Here is a 24,001-nt window from a genome sequence, read left to right as displayed (position 1 = left end):
TGGCACAAAACAAAAGAGGACATCAAAATAAAAATGGAGAAAACGTGAGACACCGTTTGCAACAGGCACTGAAAATAACTAGACGAAGGTGTAAGAGAGAGCTGGAGGGGAACACCTATCGTTGGATCCCTGGTATGTGCTTGTCCACGGGAACGGTCCCATACAAAGTTGGGCAACCGTATAGGGGGCGAGGGTAGGGGGCCTCATTTGCTTAGCAAAGGCAGAGCTTCAGTAAGGGGTTAGTAAGGGGAGGTCATTCACGGATGGCCAAGGCTTTAAAATGGTTGTTACCTGGAGCTGTTAAAAAAACGACAACAAAGAAAAACAACAAAATCAAACACAACATTAGAAAGGGAACAAAAAAAAGTACAGCAGCGCAGTGATATTCAACCATTTGGCACTCAACACAACTAGGCATCAGTTAACAGGGAATTGGAGCATTCCCGCATTGGCACATATTTCACTTGTTATGAGAGAAACATTGTTTAACTGAGGCAACTGAACAAACGAAAAAGACACGTACATACCAGCATTTAAGGAAGTAACTTAAAACGACAAAGAAATAAGCTGATATGGACACAAGTGAGCTCAAATATGTGCAATGAGAGGTGGCGAGTGGCCTCAGGGGGGACTCTTACAGTTGAGGTCCATGTACCAGGCGTCATTGCCACACCGGTACTTCCAGATGGTTTGGCCCACGGAACAGACCAATGAGATGGCTAGCAGGCAGCCAAACAAGACCAGAATCTGAAAGTTGGTGATGCGCTCCACGTTGGATAACTTCAGCGGCGGCCGAGTGGAGTTCTGACAAGGCAAAAAAAAAACAATGTAAAAAGAGGAAGTGTAGTCAGTGTTGAAATATCTGACAAGTGTGGTTGGCCCTGAATTGAAGTATGCTAATAGTAGCAAAGAGAATGTGTAAAAAGGTGTTATGTGGGGCATGACATTAGTAAGAAATAAAAAACCTGCAAGCAAGGTGAGAGCATGCACTCCACATGGGAAGTTCAGAGACCGGATTGGAACCCGCCCAACCTCAGAACTGGGAGGAAGATGTGCTAACGATTCATTCATAGCAATTAAGTGCATTTAATTAGATCTTTTTCCTTACGGACTGTTATAGTCTTGGATTAATAAGGCTTTTTTTTTATTTATTTTTTTATGAGTACTATGGCGTCCTAAAAATAAAAGAGCTGCACTTCACCATGAACCTGCCTCAGGTGAGATTAATTCCATTTCACGGCGGTGATGCGCATTGCAAACTAAAGAAGGCTGGAGGACAGGAGTTTAGCAAATAGTCCATATGTAGTACCTGCATAAGTTTTGTGTCATGACCCGTGTAGACCACCACACCATGGACCCATTGTGTGTTCCTCAGCTGGGCTCCTCTCAATAAGATCTGGTCTGGACCAAGCGGCACTGTGCTGTAGTGGGGGGGGGGTGAGAAAAAAATAAATAAAAAAATACGTTCACGGATATGAAGACTGCATACGATTTCTATCGAAGGCTCACACACTATTTCTCCTGATTTCATACTGGAATTTATTGGCTGTTATTGTGTAAAGTCAGGTGCTGCCTGTTCTGAAGAGAAGTCACTACTTCTGAAAAGATTTAGAATGACACAAAAGGAACATGACGCTATTAAACCCTCTAAAAGCCAAACGTTACTTCTGAAAATTGCTTACTCAGGGAAGCTTTTTAGTCCCCAGATGATTAAATCATAACGTCATAACATTGTATCCAGTCCCTCATAAAAATGCATTTTCCTTCCAGTGACAGCCTTTTGAAGCAACGCATAGCGGTAATTGAATTTGAGTGAACCAGGTGCCTTCAGCAGACAATGCACTCAGCTACGGGCTAATGGATCAGCCAAAGTTTCACATCTCAACAGGTTAAAAGAGATTATACGCTGTCCTTAAAGTTCCTGAAATTGTTCAGATATCCTTCAAACAAGAAATCCCCAGGGTAGAAAGAACATCACAGAAAAATATATAAACAATGGTAACCCCGATTGTTTTCAAAAGCTTCCTGGAAAGAAAAAAAAACATACAGTCAAAATTGTAATTTAACCAGTTTACCCACCTGTGGCCATCTAGTCGGATGTTCCCAACAAACTCATACAGATGACGGTTTGGGCTCTCACACTCCATCCTTCCTGAGAGACGCATCAGGCTGTCTATGTCCTTCAAGTCGGATGTCATTTGGAGACCCTGTTGATTTTGTTACTTCATGTGTCACCGATAACAACGGAAACATTGACGCAACAATGTACTCCACAACAACAAAGAAGAAGAAAAACTAGAGAGAGAGAGCGAGAGAGAACGAAATTTACCTGTCTGATTTTTAAGTTTGTTTCGCCGTCTAGATTAGATGTTTCGATGTAGCACATTCCCTGTGGTTCGCTGTTGAGGAAAGAGATAATGACATAAAACCGGTGAAGTGCTGGTGAGTCATCTATAAAATGAATGAACATTATTTAATATTGTGGCGAAGGAAGTAAAAGTATGGCTGATTTTAATAACAGACAAATGTAGCCCACTTCATTTAGACAAGGTTCCTGTGCAGCAGCCTAATTCTAGTTATACATATAAAGAAGCATTCTTTATTTGCAGACTGCTCGAACAACATGAAACTGCAAAGGGGCCGAGACGGGAGGAGAGAGAAAACTCCAGAGTGGCGTGATGCGAGAGAGAGGGCGTGCAGAGCACAAGAAGCAGAACGGACAAATGAGCTTCTGACAGATTTCAGGCACAGGGACAGTGGTAGAGCATGCCACACTCTTAGCTACTCTTTGTGAGCAATTCTTTGTTTTGGAAAGGGTTGGTCGAGCCTCGGGAAGGGGAGGGGGGGGGGGCATCATGAATGAGCAAGTCTAAGGCTTTGCTGCTCTTTTTCTCTATAATCCAATAAATGATGCTGTATTTACATGACTTGCTAAAAACAAATTTGTTTGGAGTCAGGTTCAATTTGCTCCAGCCAATGTCGGTATTAGGTGGTTTACCATCCCAGGCATGGGACTTAAAAGGATTGAAAAATGCTTTCATTGTCTGGAGTGCTTGTCCTCATTAGGGTCACTGGCAAAAAGGAAGCCTTTATAGATGACTGTCTGAGAGGCAAGGCACATCCACAACTGGTTGCCAGCAAATTGCAGGGAACATACAAGGACTCTCTCTGAATTACACTGACACAAAGGGAAATTGTGACATAATAATGACAATATATAATTTAATCGAGTTGAGAATCCTAGTGAGTGCCTTGAGGGCATTGTTCAAATTACGCTGCACCCCTCCACCAGTTTAAGACTCATTGTCAACTATGAGCTCTTAAGATTTTTTTCTTTTCCTTCTTAGACTTAGCCAAAGAGGCTTTCCTTTTTTTTTTTTCCTTTTAACTTTCCCTTTGCCAGAAAGAAGTATAGTGGCCCTAAAAGGTTGAAAAGGCTCAATACTGGATTGGAGAGAGACAAAACCAAAAGGTCCAAAGTAAAGGGGGCTGAAGTCAGGCATAAGCAGCCCACGCAATATTCCAGAGTACAGTATACAATAGTGCATGTCTCCATTGCCAGAAATAGTGAAGGGTGCAAAAGAACAAAAGGGAAAACCACCTACAGATTCTTTTTCCACTTTGTTAAAAGTGAAAAGAACCAACAACTTTTCACAGCTCAGCATTTTCAGACCTGACAATGATGTCATTAATTGAACCCCTAACCCTAGTTTGAAACCCTAGTTTAAAACCCTAACCCTAGTTTGAAGCTTTAGTTTGAAACCCTAACCCTAGTTTGAAACTCGAGTTTGAAGCCCTAACCCTAGTCTGAAATCCTAACCCTTGTTTTAATCCCTAGTTACAAACCCCCCTAGTTTGAAACCCTCGTTTGAAACCCTAACCCTAGTTTGAAACCCTATGCCTAGTTTGGTACCCTAGTTTGAAACCCTGACCCTAGTTTGAAACCATAGTTTGAAACCCTAATCCTAGTTTGAAACCCAAGTTTGAAACCCTGACCCTAGTTTTAAAGTCTACTTTGAAACCTTGACCCTAGTTTGAACCCCTAGTTTGAAACCCTAACCCTAGTTTAGAACCCTAGTTTGAAACCCTAACCCTAGTTCAAACCCTAGTTTGAAACCCTAACCCTAGTTTGAATCCCTAACCCTAGTTTGAATCCCTAACCCTAGTTTGAAACCCTGATCCTAGTATTAAATAACTTTTTTTACTGAAACAGTTGCAATGTAAGCCAGTATTGTCAAAATAGAAAACACCAAAATACATCATCCCAGATGTCCTTCATATTTCATTCTTGGAACGCAGGATCATGCAAATTTGGCGATGACTGCACGTGAGCCATGCACATGAGCCATGCAATAGATTAAAAAAAGGCAAACGTGCAACATCTGGGAGGTAATCACAAGCTCCTTTTTCCCCTCAAATATGCAAAAGAGCTTCTGACACAAGCTTCTGAAAGTCTGGCCCCATCTTTGCAACAGCCGTTGCCTTGGTAACGCCTCTGGTTTTCCTGACCTGGACGACAGTATGACGAGGTCAGCCGGGAGGTGATCGCCGTTGGCAGCTCGGACGACTTCCCCAACAGTCACCTGATGTTAGTGACGGCGCGACATCAGCAGGAGACAGGGCGGAAGAGAAAGGGTGGTGGAAAAGGAATGGGGTGGAAAAACAAAGAGCAAACACATGAGGAGAAAGGTAACTGTTAGTCAGTCCTGAGGGTTCTTTATCTGCTTTCTCTTGTCCCACCTAGAGGAATGACAGCGATCAAACTATAAATCTTTGGGTTTTTTTGTGTGTTGTTGTCGCAATTCCAACTGAAAACCACTTTTTATGTTGGTAAGCCATCATTTCTTTAGGCTGAAGAGCTAAAAGGCAGCCCAGTTAGAGAGTGGAGGCGATTCAAGTAGGCAGTCATTCAGAGCGGACTCTCGATACCTGCATGATAAAACCACAGCGTCTGCAGGCACGAAATCGCCTTCATTTACTTTAATAACATCGCCCGTTTCAACCTGTGAAAATAGACTGGTCATCGTGCTGCACACAATGGAGAGACGGGCTGTGACCGTGTTATACGCTGATGAAAGGAAATACAGTGAATGGCACAATTCAACGTTTGAAAGGCACCGCATTTTGTATGACGCAAAAATAAAACTTAAATATAGCTACAGGCAAGGAGGTCAATCTGACAAGGACATTATCAAAACAATCTTGTAAGAAAAAGGCATCGAAATCATTTAGTAACCAACCAGGAAATTAGCTGCTTTTAAAATATGCATGAAGATGATATAATTAGCATAAAATATTGAAGTCACGTAACAATACAATGATTTATATCAGCAGTGGCCAGGAATTTTTATATATATATATATATATATATATATATATATATATATATATATATATATATATATATATATATATATATATATATATATATATAAAGTAAACAAGGCATCACAATGTGTAAATGCTAATGCGTTATTATTAGAACTTTGTTACAAGTCCTTAAAAGCAACTAATTAATTGTTATGGCTTTTTGTTTCAGGAACAAATAAATCAACTGCATTATGAAAGTACATACTCAGCTCCTTCGCCTTTGACGGCAGTTCCAATGGAAAGACGGGATTAATTAGCTGCTTGAACCATCCAACGGTCAATGTAGGTCTGCTCTGCTGTGTATTATGTGAGCATGTGCTTACGATCCCCCAATCAATGGCTAACAATCCGTCTACTTGTTATTATTATAATTGCATACCTTCTCCCAATGCACAATCTCCCAGGCGCCGTTTCTTAACACTGTGTGTGACATGACAGGAAGGGAGAACAGAGAGAGATAAAAAAGAGAAAGTCAAAATGAGTTGATATACATAGTTCAACTGTTAGTCGGCAAAAAGAGAATCAGTGCATTGTTTTTCATACCTTGACATTCCTTTTTGTTGACAACACTGTCAGCATTGTGGCGTTTCTAGAATGAATGAAGAAAATGGAATATTGGTTATGCAAATCGAGTATGACGGGATTAATCATATTTGGATGACAAGAGCATTAGTGTGAGATTCGAAAGCAAACAGGTGAGGCAAAGCAATGGCATAACTTACTCAAAATTACTCAAACGTTGGTGATAACTGACTTGTGAAATTATGATACAATGGAGGAATCTACAAAGGGAGCATTATTTTCTTACATTGTCATTTGACACAATGACGACCTTACATGATGCTCACACGCAGTGACCACTTCAATAGTTAATCCAATTCCATGAAATACAAAAGCTAAGCAAATGATGAATCAAAATGAACAACAAATAAATATTAGAATGATGTCATGGGTGGAACGGCATTGCATCACACTGAGTATGAAACTGTTGCGTTCCAGTGGGATTCTCGCTGATATAAATATGGTGGACTAATTTCTGAAAAATAATAAGAATGTAATGATACAATCATTGATGAGAGTGTCACTGTCTGCCATGTGTGCTATGCCAAGCCTGTGAACTAAGGCTTTAATAGTTCACCAAATATAAAGAATGTGCTTACATCATTTTACCAAAGTCTTTTTCAAAGATCTCGTAGCCATAAGCGATGCAATTCCAAACAAAATGAGCCGACGACGCTGTTGAAACAGTTCAAGGGTCTAATAGAGTAAAAATATTTGCCCAAGATATTTTTCACACATTACAATTAAAAGAAAAAATAGCTGGCCACATGAGGACTGACTCATATCAATTGGTTAAAAAAAAATATATGAAATTGACCAAATTTGGACAAACGAGATTTCTGCCTGGATCTCGCTCAAAATTATGCATGTTACCTTCACCGAGCACGTGCGAGGAGTTTGATGGAATGTAGTCTGTTGCTCGTAATATAATATACAGACAAAAAAAAAAACAGCATCAAGGAAGCTGTCAATCAAGGAATTAATTTGAACATGTATTGTGTTACAATCCACAACTGCAGGGGGAGTTGTGATATGTGAATCAAGTCACCATTTCTTTGACCTCTAAAACAAATCAGACAAGCATGCTTGGGATTATTTGGTCTTGGCAGAGGTCTTCTAGTTGGAAGACTAGGTGGTTGTGTGTAGGCACTATTATTTGCCCTTGTGACAAACAGTAACATCGTGAACAGTGTTGATGTCTGAGGTCTTGTCAAGTGGCATCCAGCAACTGCAATGTGTGTTGGGCCTGATAAGAGAGGCGTGGACATATCCTCTCAAAACCTCAACAAAATCAACTGTTTACTTTCTTTTCGCTTGCTCCGATTTACTCCACTGCTAATTCCATTAAAAGTTAATTGGTGCATTCCTGCGCACTCGCTTTTAAGGCTCCGGTCGAATCACGTCGGGCATCTCGGCAACGCAGTCTTGTGTGTAATGAAAAGGCGGGCAGTGTCAAACGGCTTCAACCTTTCGCCAGCTGCACAGAGACCGGGAAAAGTTTTGGGTGCTACGCGAAGGCTCATCCATCATCCCGCGTGCAAGAGCTGCCGGCAAATTTCATTCGACCATTTTTCTTTCTGCTCTTGACTCACACCAGACATGTCAGATCAGAGCTGCATTTATATCCCTTGCCTTGTTACTTGTCAGCACTCTCAAATACCACGCCGCATTCAAGGCGAACGATAATGCAGGGGAACCAGCATTTCCATTTATTCGGTTGTTGATGTTGGCTAAGGTGAGGAAACTGATTCTATCCGAGATGAGACAAGCAGGCAAAAGTAACAGCGCTGCCGCAAAGTGGAGACTGCGGTGATATAATCCTGCAGCGTCCAGATTTAAGGCAAAACAATGCAGTAAATCAGAACCTCATCTTTTTAGATTTAAAAGTTCTCCAAATTAATTTGGGTTGTCCACATTTCTTAGATTTTTAAAACAATACTTTTTGGTCCTAAATCGGTGGATTATTTATGGGATCGCCCCTGAAAGAATGCCCAATAATAATTTAAAACATCATCACTGTCGTTACTGTCAACATTTTGGCAGTTGTGATTTTAGGGAATTAATCCTTGGATTGAATATCCTATTCAGGAACCAATGACTTCAGTGCAGAACTGTATTAGAAAAAACACTAGTGGTATCAGCACGTAAGTTCAATATGGGTGACGAATCATGGATTGAATTCTTGAACTTGTATCAATCTAAAATAAAAAAAGTCCCTATTTGAGACCGATAAAATTTCAGAAAATTACGATAATTTTGCCTTGATCCCGATCAGTTGAAAACCACGCGATCTGATCGGGACGTCTCTACTTTTACGTGGGGAACATTTGACTGTACTTTGTCTTAATATTGCCTAATAAATATAAATATAAATATATATATATATATATATATATATACAAATATAAACAATAATAATAATATAAATATAAATATTGGCCCGCCAGTTAATTGGTGAGGGCCTACTTGTCAGTGTTACCTTACAGCAGGCAACAAACAGGTTAATGTTGTGGCTCAGTGTTGCAGCGCCATCAGGTTAACTTGTGAGGGGTGAACATACAAGGAAAGAGATGTGAGTGCGCATGACCTTTATCTCCAAAGACGGAAATCAAGACCACTCCATTGCCATGCTTTTTCCTTAGAGAACAGACAATGAGAAGGGTGGAGGGGAAAAAGTGCTGTGCTTGTGCATTCAGCACAAGATAGAATCGGACAGTATAGAGTAGCTGTCCGCTGGGACCTGCAGACAGGGTTACTATTGCAATACAATCTGACACATGGAATTCTCTTGACCAAAACTAAATCTTGTTTATAAAATGCAACATTTTACCGTAAATTGGGTTGGGAATAATAATTTACCAGGCCATTCATTCAGCATTAAGAATACTGTTGATGGTGTGGAATGACTGGTGATTAATCGTGTCTTGAGGCAAAATGGAGAGCGCTACTTGGTTGCAACCAACCAGAACAACAAGCTTTCTGTCTAAAGAGGAATACACGTCATCTATGTATGCCCTACATTGACGCACGCGGCACGTCTCCACCATGGCAACTCCTGTTGACGTCATTATTCTGCTTAGTCTACACTAGCATGGGAACATTTAGACATTTACCAGACCAACCAATTAAAGGTGTCAGGACATTCCCCCAAAGTGAATCAAGGAACTGTCGTCAAATACCCATCCGTAATCTAGCGTACAATAAATCAATGCATTTTTTTAAACTGAAATATTTCATAGATACTAAAGGGCAAAGTGTTTTACTCTGTGTTCGAACTGCCGTGGTGCATGCACTATAGCGGTTAATTAATTATATGGGTGCCCAGGCAGGCAGAGCTGTTAAATGTCTCAGCTCAAAAGTTACAGGATGAACACAGAGTATTCTGGAAACACAGCGTTTGAAGTCGTTCTTACCAGATCCTCAATGACCTCCTTGACAGCAGCCACAACCAGAATAAAAAGCAGTGGCACCAACGTTGTCCAGCGACCGGTCGGAGAAACATCTGGGATTTGCTGGGAAGAGGACAGATAGATAGATTAGTAAAAACAACAAATAAACACATCAGTGGAGCACTGGTTAGCACCTCCGCCTCACAGTTAGGAGGGTGCGGGTTCGATTCCACCTCCGACCCTCCCTGTGTGGAGTTTGCATGTTCTCCCCGAGCCTGCGTGGGTTTCCTCCGGGCACTCCGGTTTCCTCCCACATCCCCAAAACATGCTTGGTAGGCCGATTGAGATTTTCAAGTTGCCCCTAAGTGTGAGTGTGGATGGTTGTTTGTCTCTGTGTGCCCTGCGATTGGCTGGCAACCGGTTCAGGGTGTCCCCCGCCTACTACCCGATGACCGCTGGGATAGGCTCCAACAAACCCGCGACCCCCGTGGGGACAAAGCAGTACAGAAAATGGATGGATATTATGCTCATTGGGCTGAGGGACAGCAATAGAATAATTGTATCTTTTTTTTTTTTTTTTTTCCAATCTTATATGACGAAGAGTGACTGGCTGGTAACCTCTGTACATCGTATGCATATAACATTGCTTAGAACCAAACATAATGACGCTATTTTGGGGGTTACCACATTCAATAAATCAAATCTCAGCCATGCGAGGATAAATAGACTTGTTGCTATGAACATGACGCATCTCCTCCTCAGAGATGTTTTTTGTTTCAAGGTTGCAACATCGAGCGGTCAGCTAATGAAGATGCACCGGCTGCATTTCAAAGCACCAACTTCAAGGTCACGGGATGGAGGCTCTTAACGGGAAACGTCGTCTGTGGGAATCAAGGTGAAGAATCCGCTCCGCTCTTGCTTTTATCTCTGAGACAGATGGATTTGCAGTACTTTGAATCTCATTGCAATGATTGATGCTGGAGAAAAATATCAATACTGAGCAGTGTGGCTAGCAAAGAAAAACAAACACCTTCCCAACTGTAATAGATAGTACTGTAATAAAGCCAATTGAGACGATGAAGGACATTGCAGCCCAATGCATTTTCAATGTAATATGACATAAATATTGTTGAGCCTGGAAGAAAAAAAACGAGTTTCCTTTTAGCAGAACATCGTATTACATGCATTATTCATAACTAAGGCAGCCTAATGTTAATGTGCGTGTGCTTCTTTACGGGTGTATTTTTACAGACAGGACCTTTGCAAATGCAGGTCAAGACAAACAGTCCTCCACTTGCATATTAATGGCAACAAATTGAAGCTGAAAAATGGCAAGATTTTTTTTTACAAAAATTGTAGTTTGCATATTTCGATTATAACCAAGTGCAACACAGTGTTCCCGTGGATTGGAAATGTTACCTGTAAGAGTGCAATGAAGAGAAAAAAAGCGTTGGCCGCCCTCCTGAACTGCGAGTAGAGGAACCTCGGGAGGAAGGTGAGGAAATTGTATTTGGCCGTACTGTAAGGAGAAACAATGTCAAATATTAATCAGTCATTTACAAAGTTAATTTCCAGTGCTTAAATGTCGATAACAATTTACAAATATTCCACCCAAGCCAGTAAGTACAGCGGCACCTCAATTTTCAGGTTTGAATTATTTCATCGCTGAGCTCAGAACTCATTTGCTGCAGATCTAATGCTGGCACATCTAAAGCTTGAGCTCATCAACTTTCAATGAGCAACACCACAACAAAAACAATGAAAAATAAATCAACTTAATCCATTTACATAAACAGTAACGCATCAAAGCATTATTGCCATTTCTATCTAGCAGGTACTTGTTTTATATTACATATATTATATTTTGTATTCTAACAACTGCCTTTGTGGTTAAATACCTTCTCTGATGCGCAATATATTTTTTGCAGTGCTAATCTCTTTATATATTCTTATGATCCTGATGTCCTAAGATAAGCATAATGATGAAAGTGATTGTCTCCATTCCATATATTTTGCCAACTCAAGATGTGTCAGCATCTATTAGCTTTCACAATAGCAACAACAGTCATTAATTGTTTATGTTGGGTTTTGTCTAGTATAATAGACATAAGTGGGAGGATATGAATACATTACTCTGAGAAATAAAACTATTTTCTGAGCCAAAAACACACTTTCATTGCAAAGTGCAACTAAAACTAATACAAACATATATATTTCTTTGACAAAATGAGGCGCGAGCAGCTATTTAGATCCCCACATTTCATTTTAGCACACGCTGGCTGACTCTTCATAAAATGCATTTTCATCAGCTCCGAGGCAATAAATGTTTTGGATCAATTACTCTGATTGGTTCTTTATGAAAAAAGCCTTTTCGACACTTTCAGTAAAAACATCTTCCTGGTCGAGTGGCGCAACTCTGCTGCCTAGTGTCCTTTGAGTTATTGCATTATCAGCTAATAATGAAATTTTCTGTGTACATTTGAGAAAAAGACGCTGGTAAGATTGAAAATGGGTGGGAACTGTATAAAAGGAGAATGAGTGTGGATATTTCAGAAGTTGTTGGCAAAGATCACATCATTCGTCGACTCAACAGTGACTCACCATTCTTTGCTTTTTCATCCATGGGTACAAATGAAATGTAAACATAGTACAGTGCTATTGTAAAGGACAAGATGTAGTGCCTATACTGACAAAAAACAGCTTAGTGCCAGCTGACGAGATTGCCATTATGACCTGGAAACGTAAATTCTGGTTGTGAAAACTCGGGTTAGGACATACATAATATTCTTGATTGGCTGTAACATTGCAAAGCTCTTCTACTCCTCCGATTCACGTTTTGAATGTCAGCAAAACTAATGGCCGACGGTCAGCCACTCAACAAAAACAGTTGAAGAGCACGACAAAGTGCGCAACAGCTCAGTCACGTTCTGTTGCCTTGCTTGGTGTACGCCGGGCGTCATTCACACGAGAGACTCTCAACAGATGGTAACTTGTTATTGTTTGACAAGGATGGGAACATACTGTGTGTGGTTTGTTTGAATCATACAGCATTTCTTTGTATGTATTTTTCTCCATTCTTTATATGCAGGGCATCCTTAAAAACAATGGCTAGAGTGGGTGAGAGGACAACAAAATGAAGGAGCCAAGCGTTTCTCAAACAGCAGCGCAATCCAATTCTAGCAGTACACAATAGTCTGATGAAGAGTCTTGTCAAAAGTAAGGAGGGGTCAAGTAAAGTTCAGTAACCAAGCTTTGTCTTACTGAGCAAAGTCTAATCGTTTTTAAGTGGACATTTGATTGGTGGCCCCGAGATTGTCATCTCTAATAGAACTAAAGGGTTCGTAAGAGTTGATTTCTGTCCCTCAAGGTACATTATAGACTAATTTACCATATCTATCAAATAAAAAACTACACCAAGGGAACTGTTGCTGTTTTTTCTTGATACAAAGGGACACGGGCATGTTCCCACAGTGCAATATGGGTAGAGGAGTAAAAAAAAAATAAAAATACTCAAATGGTACACAACATTCTTTCTTCATCAGGTATTGGAATCATTTTCATTCTTTTTTTAGTAGCAAGCTAAAAAAAGGAAGTGGTATTAGATGACAGAATGTTTGCATCACTATTTGTATGAGCATGTTTTATTTATCCTAGGAGCGTTCACGTACGTGGTGTCCATTCAACCAATCAATAATTCACAAAGACCCTCCAAGCACTTCTGCTTTGACTTCTGTTTACGCGAGCTTCATTTTTTGCTCAAGATGAATTGCATTTTTTTTATTATCGAAATTCAGCATTAGTAGTGCGTTATTTGCATTGCTAAGTGGTCTGCCAAGTGTTTACAACGGACATGTATCGATCCGTTTCTTTTAATTAGCGAGTAACAGTGTTCCCAAGAGACAAAAAATACAATAGAGAATTGACTAAAGGCGATGTGACTACTTCACCATCTCAACACAGATAACAAAACAAAAAAAAACAAGCTCACGGAGGTTATACACTTGAAAAATATTTAGGGAAAATATGCTTCTCGATTTTTTGCCTGAAAAATATTTAGGGAAAATATGCTTCTCGATTTTTCGCCTGAAAAATATTTAGGGAAAATATGCTTCTAGATTATTGCCTGAAGTCTTTCATTTTGCTTTGTTTGAAAACCTGAAACTGACCCATAGCTTCACCATATTGTGCGATACTAAGTGAATGAATCCCTTCAAAAAGGACATGTAAGCTTGACAGTGCTAATGCATAACCAATGTTCTCGTCCTCCCTAGAGCTAGCATACTGTAGAAATGGTGGGTGGCAAATCTGATTGAAGTTTTAGCCTTTAAGCCTCGGCTCTATCAATCTTATCTTGCAATACAAGCCTCATCTTGCCTAAAAGAGCATGCGTACAGTAACTACTTTTCCACTAATCTTTGTTTGATCTGAAGAGGCAGCGCTGCGGTCGAAGCTCTCATTACTGTCCAGCGAACTTCCTCCTTTGACATTGACAAAGAAGCTGGAACATTGCCTAATGTGGAGCATTATTTCCTGGTAATGTCCAAAAGGACCGAGGCCATGTGAGAAAGGCACTTCCTTTCCTAGTCTGATAAACTTGGATTACAACCAAAGCCTGAGCCGTTTCATGTTTAATCTCTAATCAACATTTCCTACTCCAGCAATTGTGTTGAACGTGACCGCTCAATGAAGTATCGTACCAACATCTAGTTAATACAAAAATGTACACATGGAGAGTACATCTAGATTTTTGATGTCAATGATTATTATGTAAATTAATTGGAGCCAGCCTCAAACTGTGTGTGTGTGTATATATATATATACCATATATATATGGTTATACATATATATTTCTTGATACTAATCTATTACAGGTTGATGAATTAGCGGTTCATTATGTTACTCAAATTGAACTCACCATCCAAACCACAGTTCTTTAAAGAAATATGCTGTTTGGTTTGGGTATTTTCTTCTGTTACTGTAAACAAAGTACCTTAGAAGAGCCATTTGGAATACTGCACCACAAAAGAGGACAACACATTATCGCATGATGTCTCTCAACGGCTATTAGGTGTGGAAATTCTATTCCCACGTGAGTGTATCATTGTCCACCTGATCCAAGGTATACACAGCTGCTCACACAGGCTTCCTGACACCGACAAGCTGGTCAGACCAGTCTATTTTTGGCCAATCGCAATCAGTTTAGAATGTATGCATATCCGCATGCATTTACTCATGAAGAAATTAGTTAATACATGCAGAATCAACGGTTACACTGAATTTAAAATATGATGACAAAAAGTCATTGGTCTTAACCCGTGACATGGGATATTATGCCTATTTAATATAGTGCAGATGATGTGGGTCATGTGTCAATGTCCATGTTTTACTCTTCATGGACCCAAGACAACATCAACAAAACTACAAAAGAGTTGCACACAACCACTCAAGTAAGTTAATACAATGGTCATTGTACCCTTCTAATTGTTTCATTCACGGTTGCTGTTGGGTTCAAATCTTTGTGTATGATCGCGTACGTGCATACACGCATGACTCGTGCAGCCAGAATGCCAACAGTAATATTCCTTGACAGAGGATGGCCTGACCTGACACGCTTGACCTTTAATGCTACAAGCAGCGTGATCCTAGGAAAGGAAGAGACAGTCACACGGAGAAAAGTGCTGACTTTATGTATGGAGTATTATCTTGATTTCTTAACCCTGAAAAACACGTCAATGGCAAATGTTCATTGTTAAGTATCCTGTACATTTTCCAAGGAAGCCATTGAAGAAGCCTAAATAGGCACATGATATTCGATGTTGAGGGTTAAAAGCAATAATGGGTGGTATTACAGTTGATAGCATGCAGCTATAAAATAGCAATTGTACTACGCTGACTGGAAATCAATTGCAAATCACAGAGACTAATGAGCCTACTGTATCATCAGACAAAGACAAAAAAAGGGAAAGCTGAGCTATTTATTCAAGACATTACCTTGTATGTCAGCTAAAAACTACAGTATATGCTGTAAGTAGTATACAGATACTGTTTCACACAAAGTAATTCTTACCTGACCCGGTTGCTGCAAAACTTTGTAAACTGTGGCTGGTTAAGGTAAATCAATCGGGCATCTTCTTGGTCCGCTAAGGATGTCTTTTCGGAGGCATCCTCTGTCTTCTCATATCCTGAAAGATGAAAAAAAAATGGCCTCTATAAGGAATGTGCTCAAAGAAACAGGAAAAACAATTGTTGAAAGGAGTCGGACAAGGAATATACAGTCAAATAAATAACCTGCAGGTAAAAAATAAAAGCAAGATGTTAACACTGTGTTCATGATGTTGGTGTTGCTCACACTATGTGCCCCATGCATGATAACGACAAACTCCCAACAGGTTTAATGGAACGGGATGCAGCTTCATTGGGAAAAACCAACAAGGGAGACAATGTCTATGTGAGCTTGGTAGAAATCTGTGAGCCAACACATTCCTTTCACTTGCTCTAATTTATGGTGGATAAAGCTCAAATAGGGCCACCTGATCCAGGTTTACAACTTTAGGGAATAACCAAATCTACAATGAGTCACAATGCAATTTGCACTTTCACTGTAAATTGGTAGAATATTATCATTTTGGTCTGTAAGATTTCAGGAAAACAGTGATTGGTAAAATGTTGACTGTTGGCTGAATAGTTGTACAGGTCAACATTATTCCAGCCAACTGAAAGGCAGTTATAACAGAATAAATAATCTGCTGGAGAATAAATAATTTAAAAAAAATTGTGTAACCCTTAATCGAAAGATAGCAGTTTCCAGAATGTGTCACCAGAAATAGATAGAAAAAAGAAATCTATAAAATACTATGCTTTTTCGATTTGAGAATTTTGGACATCTGTATTTCTGAATCTAAGGGAAGCCACCATAGAATGGATTATTTTACACGCAAGTTTTGTCATGAATTTTAGTTGTCTCCCTCCCTCATGTACTATAAATGCTGTCTGGTGGTGGTCGGTGTGGTAAGCACAAGGACAGACAGACGGTAGTACTCAAAGACAGGTGCCCCCAAGTTTGAAATGGAATCCGAGAACCTTGCGACAGTTGTCACTCTTCCTGCTCTGCTCCCAACTAACTATCACCTTACCAATTGCACTTTCTCCCTGGTGTCACACAAGCCTTACTTTACACCTCTTGTTATTTTAATGATCCTCTTGGCTACACTGAGAGGATTACCGAGGAGTGACGAGAGGGCGCTCCTTCCCACCGCCCTCCCCGCTCGCTTCACAATGCGCTTCAGGGCTAAATATAACTCGCACCCCTGTAGCCATTTCGGTCACCAGGGGAAACACGGGTCGGTTATCCAGCGCCATTACGCAACAGCCCGCCCAGACGTCAGATTGGTGCAGGTGATTTATTGGATTAGCGCGGTGGTGACGAAAGAATCCTCACCCGGTAATAAAGAGAGCATGAAAGAGTGCCATTTTATGCTTTAGAAAGAAAAAAAAAATGCTACGGTTAAATCCTCACATGTGTGACGCACCACTTGTTGCTAAACGTCATCCATTGTTAATCTACCAGGGTAGGGCATTATTAATAAAAAATGAATCGATGAGAATGCCCAGCCCTTGTCTGGCTTTAAAATCTGAAACAGGTTTTCAATTAAATTTGATGCCACAGAAGAAATCCATGCACAGCACTCTTCTATAATCCACCAGTAATTGGAGCAGTGAGATAATGGCGTTGCCAGCGCACCGATTCATTCAACCATGGCACAACAAGCTAGCTCTTGGGCGAGAAGCATCAGTTGAGAATGTATTCTCTAATCATTGCTGTGCACACTCCTAGATGGAAGATTTTTGGGGGGTTCAGATCACACAAAGGTGATGAGAAAAACTGGACATATAAAGACTTAAAAAAAAAAAAAAATCCAAAGAATTCCAAAAGTAATCTCTAAAATATGATTTCAATCAGGATATCTTCTTGTTAGTCATGTCAGAGCAGAGCACCGATGAGAGAAGTTCTGATCGACAGTGAGTTCGGAGTACTACTCACACAGAGTCAATATTCACAGATTTCAGGTCAAAGAGACTGGAGTGAAGTTTGGGTGATCAAGGTATTAGTGTCCACGCAGACGTATGAAATGAGAAAGCTGGCATGGCGTCTGAGAGCAGCGAGAGGCTTTAGCGGGAAAGCTCGCCAAGGCTGTGATTGATGTTGTGTCTGTGTGTTGTGAATGAGCCCTGGATGCTCCGGAGCGTGTTCCCCTGCCAGGTACTGCATTGCACCAGTTGGGGTTGCCATTGCTGCTGCTTAACTCCTTCTACACCCGGCCTCAGTATTGCTGCTTTCACACACGGGTTGTGAAGGAAGTTCCAGCAAAACGTGTCATATTACACACACATATATACATTGTTTTTCTCCATCTCATCTTAACAACATTCAAAAGCTATAGCTGAATTTAGGCCCGTGCTTAAAATAGCCTCTCGCCAGTGTCAACCAGGAGAAGGGATTTATGCAGGCAAAGAATCTCCGTCTGTAAATAACCACGGTGTTTCCTTGGATCCCAATCAGTGAGGATAATGTTCCAAGCCACAGAGGTCGGACTGCGAGCTACCTCTAATGTCACCTAACTGCAAGGTGTACCTTTTTTCTACACAAATTAAATTAGCTGAGGTTCTGCGACATCTCATCAATAAGGACACAGGCCTAGCCAGATAACGAAAAGCACGCGAGCTCGATGGCTATTGAGACAAAAGAAGTGAGAACAACCCCGACAAGTCTCTGTGTTACTTAGAAAGCGAGAGGAAACAGCTCTGAAGGGGAAGCCGCTGGAGGAAGGGTCAATGCCAGCTATTGTCGTAATAGATTTGCAGGCAGGCTATATGTGAGGAGTATCGCTTGTGTCAGCCAACAGACAACAGGGAGGAACTAGAGTCTCAAGGGGTCGCATATTTCAGAGATGGTGCCCCGTGGGTCTACCAAAGAACATATGCTAGTCTTCTCACTTGTCGGTTTTGTGGAATATCCAAAGGATCTAAACACTCTCAAACATCTGAACTGTGTATGAAATGGTAACATACATTGCACAAGGTTGGATTTGTATTACTAAATTATTTCAGGGACAAACCTTGAGCTCTTAGTAATTTTGTGACACCGCAGCGGAAGCTCAAATAGGTTAAAGAGCAAAGCATCCCCAATGAAATTTATGACATCGGAGGTGGCAATGCTTTAGCTCAGGTCAAGTCGAAATGATGGGGGTGGAAAATTATTGCCGTCGTGGCCGTCAACACGGGTAAGATGAAATGTACCCAATGGCATCCATGACAGGGACAATGATAGCCTTATAGTCAACAATTACTGGTCAGTGCTTATGTACAAAGTACAACATCCACAAAATATGCCGAGAATATGGCGATATAGTGATCTAATTGGCAGTATATGTTTTTTATTACCATGTACACGACGATATACTTTCCAAGAATTGGAGAATAAGACCCATTGGTGTGTTGTATGAGCAAGAAAATCATTTGAAGGCACAAACAATTGGCAGTTTTTGTTTCTCCAAATCCAACAAGCCTCAAATATCATTTGAAGAAAGATCTATTATTCATTCACGGCAGATAAATATTTCAGTAGAAAGAGCAGCCACAGTCTATTCATAGGAATCTCCGTCCCGACACCGTCACCACCCGCACTGTCGTCTTCACCATTTGTGAATGAGGGACAAAGCTGCAGGGGGGCTATAAATACCGCCTCAATTTAAGCTACAGCAACATCGATAAGTCGCTTATCAGATCACAATGCTGTAACCGGCCCTTGCAGCGACAACAGGACAGCTGCCGGATTAATCTCCCCTTCTCTATAGGCTCGACAGACTTCGGTGGAACGGCCCAGGGACACGAGATGACACGGGCAGCTGGGGCTATCTGTGACATCACGGGGCTGGCCTGGCTAGGATTTGCAAGAGATCTGCATGGACAGGAAGCTTTCCCCCACTTTATGAATGGTCAAAGTGAGGGAGGGCCATGTGCTGTGCAGTCCACTGAGGCAGAAACAGACAGAGTGGATGGTTATTGATGCTCTTGGCTGGCTGTAACCTGAATGTAAAGGAGTCTGGCATTTGTTCTAGAAACAATAGAGCCAGTTGATGATTTGATAACTGGAGGTTAAATCTGTGGACAAATGATGCTATATGCTACTGCTATTATGTCACACTCTTTCCATAGGTGATGCACGGATCACCATCTTGCCTATACAGTCCAGATCAGGATTTAGGATTCCTATCAGTACTGCTGAACTGGAAAGGACTGCTTGAAGGAAACGAGTAGGGTTGTCACAAAGTCGTCCCTTTGAAATCATCAGAGTATATTGTGAATTATTCCATCGATTACTCAATGACACAATTCTTTAAGTACATAGTTATGCCTCGATGGTCATGATATGGGGAAAAATTTCGGTTTGTAAAACGTTAACCCGTTTTGTTGGATTTCTTGACCTCCAAAGTGTGTTCTGTTGACATCAAATTTGTCATTATAGCAATAACAGAAAGAAAGGGCCTTGGAATATTTTTAGTGGAAAAAAAATCCAATAAGTGTGATCTTGCTTGCGTCATAGGATACAATTATTTGTATGTTCATAAGGTACTCCCATACCACGACTTGATGTCAAAGGCCTAACCACTCTCCTATATGGCACATGCAGGCTCGAGGGGCTTTGCTTCTGTGCGACATATAGGCAACAACACTGAAGTCAATTAGTATCTATTGTTGTGAGTGAGGAAACCGTGAAGGTTTTATATTCCGTCGCCGAGCTACTGAATTGCTTCAAGTATGACTGACTTACCAACAAGCAAACTAAAATGTGACCATTCTCTTCAGTCAGTGATCCACCAGTTCTTAATCCCATCAGACAAAAATAAACAGTCTATCGCTCGTCTACCTTCCAAGATGATGATGGCAGACTTGTCTTAAATTGGGGGGGGGGGGGGGTTCTTCAATGACTGAATGTTAGAGATAGCTTCAAGAAGTTGACTTTGCCACCTTCAATAATTGCAGCGGGGCTAAGTTAATGCTGAAAAGTAGTCATTACCTAGAAAAACACGACAATCATTTGATCAATGCATGGCTTCATCCCCACAGATTACCTGTGGGGATGTCAATGATGAGAGAGGATTTGGCAGATCAGCGTGCGAGCTAAGGCCGCAAAACGGACGTTCGTCACCATCTGTCTTGCTTTAACACGCATGGTCTTGGATTGTCAGTTTAGAGAGCGGATGCAAGAATCGACAAACCTCTACATCAAGAAAATACAACTGTCCCCAGTCATCGCTGAAAGCTTTAGATTTATTTGTTCCACCCGTCACATACTTTACACGTTTTGTTTTAAAGATGGCTTTCAATGTCAATGTACAACACTTAAACCAGAGTCCAGCTTGCAACGGTGGGGAGTAAAGTAAAACGACAAGCTCATGAAGTCATCGAGGCATTGGATTGATAGTTCAAATCTGTATTATTTAGAAGCTTGTGGCTAATTTAGGAACCTCTCACAAAAGTCCTAAAGTCGACAAGCGTAGATTTGTTTTGACCATAATGTGTACATTTTGTAAATGTCACCTAGGTATATTTGTTTTGGCAACAGCTGAGGATGCAGACAGACGAGGGGTAGTGAAGGGTGAGGCGGCACGTGGTGGGCAAGGCTCGGCTGTGTGCAATGATGTACGGGCGGCTGGCGGATTAGGCGGTAAGCTTGGCAGAGAGGACTGCCCTCTCTCTCGATGGTGCTGTTTGATTAAAAATAAAACTGTAGAATGGCGAGTGTGCTGAAAAAAAAAAAAACACCCCAAAAGGACACGTTTTTCAATTGGTGTCTAGTTGCTGGTTTATTCGAGGCTTTTCACTCATGCGGCTGCAGTCGCGGCATCAATTTTCTATGGACTCCATATTAGTGTTGAATTATTTAGCTTTGTTCCAGTAGAATGCACAGGTCTCCGGTAACAATAGCACAAACATCTCAGTTGTGCTGCTGAGAAGGATGACAAATTGCCTTGTAATTATCAGCTCAAAGGTGGTATACAAATTAGCTGTCGAGCGTGTGTGAGGTTTTGGTGCGTTTCAGAAGAGAGATGCAAATACTTACAAGCACCACACAACCACAACATTTGGAACAAATCTATTGCTACAATACAATCAAACAAGAAGCCGTTAGAATGTTTCGTCAGCTTATTGAGCTACATAAGAGGGGAATTCTTACAGTTAGACTCTCCGAACGATGCTGTGCACTTCTAGACCACAGTTAACTATGACAACAGTACATACATTACAGATGAAGCTATAAAGCATTGATGCTGTGGGACATTAATGTGCCATAGGAAATTATCATAAAATTATTATTTATTGAGAAATAACATGTTTACTGTTTTCACCGTCTTTGTGGTTGAATGATTTGTTGTATATAAAGTGCTTTGTTGCACCTGAAGCTGTTGTGAAACGCTATATAAATAAAGTTGTATTGTAAATGTAAAAAGAATTTGACCACTTTTAAAATGGAAATAAATACATCTACCTTAACTTCGCTAATATGTCCGGCTACAACAATAGAATGTTTTCTAATATGTTATTTTATAAATGATCACATAAATTAACTGAATAATGGGATGAAAATGGGTTTCGCATTATTAAATAAAATGTGGATGTGACATTTAAATTAAGTATAGTAGAATTCTGTACAACATCGGGGGTGTCCCACTGTACAAATCTGTCACTCCAGCAAACCTATGGCCAGTGGACAGTATAGGGCATTTGATTCTGCTGGCTTTGCACTTTTAACACGAAATAAATTAAGAGTGGTCCACAGAGGAATGCAATATACGTATAAAATAGATGAGGATACAGGTCCCCCACCCCCACTCAAAACAATGCATGCAAAATGTCCCAATTTTTTTGTTTACCTGTTGTAGAATGACAATAAAAGCATTCTATTCTATTCTATATGACAAAAACTGACTACATGTATCAATACTTGCCTGAGACTGCTGTTACCGTAAATGCCGTAAACAGAGAGAGAAACATCCACACTCTAATTAGTATAGACCACATAACATGGTATTATTGATCCCTGGAGATAGCGCAAGTTATTGCTCATGTCCGATGAGGTCAGATATCAAGGTAAGCCACACAACAAACATAAAACATTTGATAAAACATTCCCATATATGCATGGGGGTTAAATATGTGCACAGACAACGGCAACCATCTTGATCACACACATGTTTGCAACCATTTCATGGATCCTCTTTTTGAGCATCTGCATCCTTTTCAGCCTGCAGTGGAAAGTTACTGGTGCAGTGAAGGGTCCCACGGAGAAGCAATGGCTGTCTTGTATATGTCTGTGTGTAGTGTGTGTTAGTGTGTGTGTGAGCAGACACTTGTTAGTGTGCTGTCAGGCTTGGTGTAGTGATCATGCTCGGGCTGTGTGGGCAGGAGAGCCAGTGCTGGGCATCCCCCGTCTGAATGGGCAAGAACCAGGTCAGCTTGATGCTACATTTGTTTCACTTCAAGAGGCATCACCACACGCGCGCGCACGCACGCACACGCACGCACACATTTACGGAGAGGGGGCAGTAAGGACCATGAGTTTCTTCAAAATTTCAGGAGTGTTTGAAAGCGTTTCAGTCATCTTAGTAGAGAGTCGAAGTAGTAACTGAATGTGTTAAAGTAGTGTGTTTGAGAAAACGGTAACATGTGCAATAACATCTCAGTAGTGTGTGAAAGTGTTTGACAGCAGGAATAAAAAATGCTCGTGTGTAAGAGCATTTCCAGTTGTGTTTTCATGTGCAAGGAAATTCTCAATTATGTCCCTGACGGTAACTCATACTCCACTGTGCATATTCGTGTACTAAGTGCAATGGAAAAGGCTGACAATAGACGGAAATCCCGTTTTTAACGCGACATGTAAAGGCGTGAGAAAAGATTATTCTCATCTCGTGTCATTACTTTTACCCTCGCCAGGAAATAACTAGAAAAAATGCAGACTTGCAATTGTCCAATGATGATTTATCAAAAATACACTGGTTAGTTGTGTCACTATGAATTCTACATACCGTCCGCCCGTGTTCGAAGATCCGACATGGTTCTCTGGACGGGCGGCATCTCCTCACGCAGAGCCGACCGACGGCACCTGTCAAGCGGCCGCGGCTGCTCAGTCGGGCTGCCACTGGCAGCTTCTCCAAGAACGTCAGTATAGTTTTTCAAAGAAAAGGGGATAAAGTACGGCCTCAAATCCCCTCCCACGCAGCGCTGTGGTTGCTAGCGTGGGCGTGGAGATCGGGAGGCTGCTTTTCCTGTGTTCGTGGTTCCCCGCTGCATCCCGGTAGTCACTGCGCCCGGCCGGACCTCAACGAACCTCCGCGGTATAACCCGAGTGTGCCTGACACTGCCGTAAAGTGAGGCGGAGGGAGGCGACGGCGTCTCGCTCGTCGGACACTACCACTCTCAGCCGCAATGGGGGTGAAATAGGATAACAGGCTGCAAAGACTATCTAAAGGTTGTCTTTTCAGTCGGCAACAAAGTTTGCGTTACAAACTGTTGAGAAGATTTCAAGCAATTTAGTCCAAATTATTAGTTGCAAATACCAAGGATTTGTATGTTTAAAGTGGTGCTTGGTCTGGAGCGACCCCCTCCGGCGGTTTCTTTTG

At 41.1% G+C, this 24,001-nt stretch overlaps 1 protein-coding gene across 3 annotated transcripts in view; it reads right to left on the bottom strand.

The window, feature by feature from the left end:
• Positions 1–23,732, bottom strand: part of atp8a1 (ATPase phospholipid transporting 8A1) — an 80,223-nt gene extending 56,491 nt beyond the window's left edge. For 2 of the 3 annotated variants that reach the window (XM_085938917.1, XM_085938925.1), the window contains exons 1-11: positions 23,408–23,732; positions 15,388–15,502; positions 10,740–10,839; positions 9,345–9,443; positions 5,914–5,959; positions 5,750–5,790; positions 4,510–4,583; positions 2,330–2,399; positions 2,080–2,207; positions 1,310–1,421; positions 639–804 (exon numbers count right to left, since the gene is read on the bottom strand). In XM_085938917.1, coding sequence (XP_085795043.1) covers positions 639–804; positions 1,310–1,421; positions 2,080–2,207; positions 2,330–2,399; positions 4,510–4,583; positions 5,750–5,790; positions 5,914–5,959; positions 9,345–9,443; positions 10,740–10,839; positions 15,388–15,502; positions 23,408–23,456 — 1,000 coding nt within the window. In that variant the 5' untranslated portion in view covers positions 23,457–23,732. Of the gene's footprint in view, positions 1–638; positions 805–1,309; positions 1,422–2,079; positions 2,208–2,329; positions 2,400–4,509; positions 4,584–5,749; positions 5,791–5,913; positions 5,960–9,344; positions 9,444–10,739; positions 10,840–15,387; positions 15,503–22,732; positions 22,814–23,407 lie in introns of all 3 variants that reach the window. The other variant, XM_085938934.1, reaches the window with a different exon arrangement.
• Positions 23,733–24,001: the final 269 nt, after the last annotated feature.

This window comes from Syngnathus leptorhynchus, chromosome 2 (genome assembly GCF_054491065.1).
Source record: "Syngnathus leptorhynchus isolate UIUO chromosome 2, UIUO_Slep, whole genome shotgun sequence".
Lineage (NCBI taxonomy): Eukaryota > Metazoa > Chordata > Actinopteri > Syngnathiformes > Syngnathidae > Syngnathus > Syngnathus leptorhynchus.
The sequence above is the reverse complement of the archived record's forward strand: the minus strand, read 5'-3'. Positions and strand labels throughout refer to the sequence as shown.